This window comes from Octopus bimaculoides, chromosome 25 (assembly GCF_001194135.2).
Source record: "Octopus bimaculoides isolate UCB-OBI-ISO-001 chromosome 25, ASM119413v2, whole genome shotgun sequence".
NCBI classification, from domain to species: Eukaryota; Metazoa; Mollusca; class Cephalopoda; order Octopoda; family Octopodidae; genus Octopus; species Octopus bimaculoides.
This window is the reverse complement of record NC_069005.1, coordinates 11,556,096-11,561,958: the sequence shown is the minus strand read 5'-3', so window position 1 is coordinate 11,561,958 and position 5,863 is coordinate 11,556,096. Positions and strand designations below refer to the sequence as shown.

The 5,863-nt window shown below is 39.2% G+C and overlaps 1 protein-coding gene across 2 annotated transcripts in view; it reads left to right on the top strand.

Moving 5' to 3' along the window:
* LOC106882750 (uncharacterized) overlaps window positions 1-5,863 on the top strand; it is a 138,997-nt gene that overhangs the window by 100,547 nt on the left and 32,587 nt on the right. The window contains exons 4-5 of one of the 2 annotated variants that reach the window (XM_014933526.2): window positions 335-626; window positions 1,895-2,204. In XM_014933526.2, coding sequence (XP_014789012.1) covers window positions 335-626; window positions 1,895-2,204 — 602 coding nt within the window. Of the gene's footprint in view, window positions 1-334; window positions 627-1,894; window positions 2,238-5,863 lie in introns of both variants that reach the window. The other variant, XM_014933525.2, reaches the window with a different exon arrangement.

Genomic DNA, 5,863 nt, shown 5'->3' with positions numbered 1-5,863 from the left:
AGCCATGTGTTGAGAGGAATTCTTTGGGGTTTGAATAATTCACCTTTGGAAACATCGGTGTTTTGCTCAACATCCTTAAACATACCTTATTCAGGGACCTTTTGAGCGGGATAGGTTACTCGATCTGAAGAAAATTCTAACTGGGCCCCACCTGCGAGGTCATGCACTGTTTATCTTGATATGAGATCACCATGTCGCGTACATATGGTTGTGATGCATGTGCCTGGTATACCCTTATCAGACAGGTAGTCATGATGGGTATACTGGGCTTCGTATATTTTACCCCAGTGTCTCTTTGCTCTCTCACTCAATAATAATAATAATCTACTTTCAGCGAATATTACTGGGCCAACTATTCTACAGGTCTTGGTTCATCTTTACATGAGCTTGGCCACACATTTGATCTGGCCCACACGAAAACTGGTGTCATGGCACGGGGCTTTGATGACATACATCGAGTCTTCACGGTTCAAAGATCACAAGTTCACAATTCAGAGCGCGAATACAAGGTACCAAACCAGACAGGCTCACCACGGTTGTTGCCTCTTGGGGAAATTGGTGGGCCTCCACTGGAAAGCCATGCTCGCCATTATCGTGATGCCTGTTATGGGAGTCCCTTTAAAAGGGTAAGAACCTTCCTTTTCTGTTTTTATATCATCTTTTATCTTTTATCTCTTACTTGTATCAGTCATTAGACTGGCCATGCTGGGGCACAACCTTGAAGAACTTTAGTTGAATGAATCAACCCCAGAACTTGTTTTTTAAGCCTGGTACCTATTCTGTCGGTCTCTTTTGCCAGACCACTAAGTTAAGCACACCAACACAAGTTGTCAAGTGGTGTGGGGAATGCACACATACCCACACATATGTATGTACATAACAGGCTTCTTTCAGTTTCCATCTACCAAATCCACTCACGCAGTTGGTCAAAACAAAAAATTAGATGGAATGGTCATAGATGGAAGGTGCTTAATCATTGGTTTACTGGATCAAAACTGACCAGGGGCTAAGTAGCAACACAGTAATGTAATGGTAAAACACTCGCTCATGATGCTGTGCATTGGGACTAAACATAGGACATCATGGCTGCAAAGCAAACATCTTTACCATTGAGACAAGCCTGCATTGATTGAACAGACCTATGATCATTCTGGTTGTAACTGTTGTTTTTTTCCTATGTTTGAGGAAGGAGGCGCAATGGCCCAGTGGTTAGGGCAGCGGACTCGCGGTCATAGGATTGCGGTTTCGATTCCCAGACCGGGCGTTGTGAGTGTTTATTGAGCGAAAACACTTAAAGCTCCATGAGGCTCCAGCAGGGGATGGTGGCGAACCCTGCTGTACTTTTTCACCACAACTTTCTCTCACTCTTACTTCCTGTTTCTATTGTGCCTGTAATTCAAAGGGGTCAGCCTTGTCACACTGTGTCACGCTGAATATCCCCGAGAACTACGTTAAGGGTACACGTGTCTGTGGAGTGCTCAGCCACTTGCACGTTAATTTCACGAGCAGGCTGTTCCGTTGATCAGATCAACTGGAACCCCCGACGCCGTAAGCGACGGAGTGCCAACATGTTTGAGGAAGAGTTGGCTGCTATTTCCAGCAGGTCATACAAACATATAGAGCAGGCATGGACAACCTTTCCCAAGAAGTGGGCTACATGAAACATGGCTTATCATCTGGTGGGTTGCTCCAACAAAAAGTTTCAAAATTAATTTTGTGTTAGGCGTACCATTTAGAAAGCCCTAAGGGTTGCAGTTTGTCCATGGCTGTTGTAGGGCATGCCTCCCTGATAGGGTCACACTTTTTTCACTGTTATTTATTATTGCTGTTGTTGTTTCCACTTAAATTTTGCAATTTTTGTCTTTTTGTTTTTGCTTCATCTTTCCTTGCATAGGTGGTGCCACATGTCTCAACAGTGAACAACAACAATGACAACAACAGCCACAGCAGCAACAATACAAGCAGCACCAATACCAACAACACCAACATCAACAACAATAACAAAAGCAACAACAGCAGCAGCAGCACTGCCAACCAATCGCCGCCAACGTTACTGCTGAAGGTGGAGACTGACTTTCGACCCGTCGCATCACAGACCTCTTTGACGATGTGTGTGAAGAATTACGATGGTACAGAGACACACAAGACCATCCTTCAGGACGAAAGGCAGGAGACAGTCAAGGAGGTGACTGTCTCCCAAGATGGTAAGGTGCTTGCCAGAAAGTACACTCGAACAGGTAGCTATTCGCTTCTCAAGATTAAAACCCCCTGAAGTGCCAAACTCACTATTCAACCAGTATTATTCATCACTTGCCCTGCACCAGATTTAGAGTCAGCCTCTCTCTCTCTCCCCTCTCTTATTCTCTCTCTCTCTCTCTCTCTCTCTTTCTGTCTTTTACTTTCTCCCTATCTTTCTCTCTCTTTCTCTTATTATCTCTTTCTCAATTTCTCACTCTCACTCTCTCTCTCTATTTCTCATTCTTACTCTTACTCTCTTTTCTTTCTTTCTTCCATTCTCTTTCTCCCTCTTTCTTTCTCTCTGTTTTCCTCTCTTTCTTTCTTTCTTTCTTTCTTTCTTTCTTTCTTTCTCTCTGTCTTTCCTTCTCTCTCTTTTTCTTTACCTATCTCTTTCTTTCTTCCTTCCTTCCTTTCTTTCTTACTACCTTTCTTTCTTTCTTTCTTTCTTACTACCTTTCTTTCTTTCTTTCTTTCTTTCTTTCTTTCTTTCTTTCTTTCTTTCTTTCTTCCTTCCTTCCTTCCTTTCTTTCTTACTACCTTTCTTCCTTTCTTTCTTTCTTACTACATTTCTTCCTTTCTTTCTTTCTTTCTTTCTCTTTGTCTTTCCTTCTCTCTCTTTTTCTTTACCTATCTCTTTCTTTCTTCCTTTCTTTCTTTCTTCCTTTCTTTCTTTCTTCCTACCTTTCTTTCTTCCTACCTTTCTTTCTTTCTTTCTTTCTCTCTTTTTCTTTCTTTCTTTCTTTCATTCTTTCTTTCTCTCTCCCGCTTTTGTTTTCTTTCTCTCTCTCTGTCATTGTCTTTCACTCTATTTCAATCTATATCTACCTTTCTCTTTCTCTCTATGTCTCACTGTCTCCATTTTATCTCTTTTTCTGTCTGTTTGTTTGTCTTCCTCCCTCTCTCTCTCTCTCTCTCTTCTCCATTCTTTCTCTCTTTTTATCTTAATTTGCTTTTACTTTCTCTTTATCTTTTTCTCTATATATATCTCTTAATCTCTCTCTCTCCCTCTCTTTCTATGTCTTTATCTCTCTCTCTCTCTCTCTCTCTTTCTATGTCTTTATCTCTCTCTTCTCTTTCTATGTCTTTATCTCTCTCTCTCTCTTTCTCCTCTGTTCCCCTTTCTTATTACTATTTATCTACTCTCACTCTCTATTTATCTATCTCTTTCTTTTGCTCTGTTTCACTTTATTTTTGTACCTCTCTCTCACTCTCATGTATCCCTTTTTCACCACTCTACCTTCATTTACCACTTCCTTCTCTTTTCTTCTTCACCTTTTTCCCACTCCCCCTTCTTCTCTCTGCTCTTCTTTTCTTCATCCCTTTTTCTTACTCCTCTCTCTCCCCCTCTTTCTGTATGTGTCTACCAACTGTATGCAAAAGTTGCCAAATTACAGAAACAGTTCTACAATTAATATTTTTAAAACAGTACAGTGGATTTATAATTTGAAAACATGGCAAACAATGGCCAATACACGTTCATGCACATTAGTGCTAATTCATGTCAAGAGGCAAGGGAGATGACTCTTCAATTTTAATTGTTCAAAAATTGTATGTAGGTGTATGGTGAGGACTGCATCTCTTTTTATTGCATATAGCTTTAACTCTGGCTATGTTTGAGTTCTGTTAGATCCACCCCATCAAGATATTGTACAACTCACACTCTCCAACGTCCAACTAGAAATAACATGTAGAATAAAACTATCAAAGTTGTATACTCTCTACATCTTATACTTTACTCTTCGGAATAAATTCTAGACATTAAAACTAGCCTCAACTTAACTTAATTTAGGGGAACTTGTCTCCCCTGTAACGGTTGACCACCAGGAGCCCAAGAGCACACCACATATTATATATATATATCTATAGCGCCCTTTTAAAGCCTAGCCAGGCTCATGGGCCCAGTTTCCCGGTTTCTATGGCGCATGTGTTCCCTCCCACCACCACCACCAGCTGGACAGGACGCCAGTCCATCGCAGCTTTACTCAAGAAACAGGAAGAAAGAGTGAGAGATAGTTGGGGCGAAGGAGTACAACAGGGGTCGCCACCACCCTCTGCCAGAGCCCTGTGGAGCTTTTGGTGTTTTCGCTCAATAAACACACACAACGCCCGGTCTGGGAATCGAAACCGCAATCCTTCGACCACGAGTCTGCTTCCCTAACCACTGGGTCATTGCACCTCCACACACACACACACACACACACACACACACACATATATATAATGATATGTAATTGTAAGTTCCAAGGATCCAGGTGTAGGAAGTTAGTAAGCTTCAAGCAGTCCATAGCAGGTATAAAGAAGAACTTTCAGGAACAATAGTTGTTTATTGGTGTAGAAGGTTGTAGGTTTTTCCCATATCAAAGTTTCATAAGCTTAGAAAGTTTTTATAGTTCACAGTTAGAAAGTAGGGTTGCTATGAATGTGAATAAAAATCCGAATTGAGGAAATGTTGCAGGTAAAACTCAGGCTACAGATGTTTCCTAGTGAACAGAACCTCGGAAGTAATAATTGCTCAATGAGGAGTACTCCACTCATCAGGTTAAAGATACCTTAGTTAAATGGAGGTTACATTGTCATCAAGGTAGCCCAAGTTAACTCACCAGAAATGTAATTTAAATATTTAGTGAAAAGTACTTATTCATAAAGCAATTCAAAATAATGACTTGGGAAAAATTTCCCAGAGATATCTTGAGCATAAATGACATATAATAAAATAGTAGCTAAGTTAACTTATAGGCTCTGAATACCATTAAAAGAAATTTTAACTTAACATTACATCTGTAATGAAAGGAAAAAATTATTGCTGTTAATGGTAATTTTTATTAAAGGCAAGATAGACAACTCTGAAATTTAAATTCATATGTAAGTGTATATATATATATGTATATTTTATATATGTGTGTGTGTGTGTATATATATGTATCTATGTGTGTATGGATGTAGATATGTATGTATTATACAGTGCTGTGTTTAAAAGGCTTGTTTGCCAACCTTGTGGTGTTGGGTTCAGTCTCAGTACATGACAGTTTGGCCAAATGTCTTTTACTTTAGCTTTAGGCTGACCAATGCCTTATGAGTGGTTTTGGTTGAAGGAAACTGAAAGAAGCCTGTAGCATATATATTTATATAAATATATATATATATTTATACTTTTCTTGCTGGATTATATATATATGCTTTTGTCACTAGATTGTGTGTTCATTTCACTTTTTGCCATCTGTGATTTTATTTTTGATCTTCTATATAAATAAAGATATCTCCTCCGTCTGGCTGCTTTTCTCTCTACAAAATAGAAAGTTACATTGCGGAACAGTCATTTTAATGAGTTGTGTTTATTTATCACCTGACAAGATACATCTGCACCACTGGATGCTCCTGAATCAGTTGTTGAGTGTCCCACCCAAGAGGAATCTATGCTAGGTGTGTCGAAATAACTGTCATGTTTAACAATAAATTCTCATATGTTCCATCTTCTGTCTTTCATTTGCTATATATATATATATATATATATATATATATATATATATACACACATATGGATGCATTTATATATGTGGGTATATGTGTATAATTAACACTGGAACATGTGTGCACACACATACATACATACATGTGTTTATGTGTA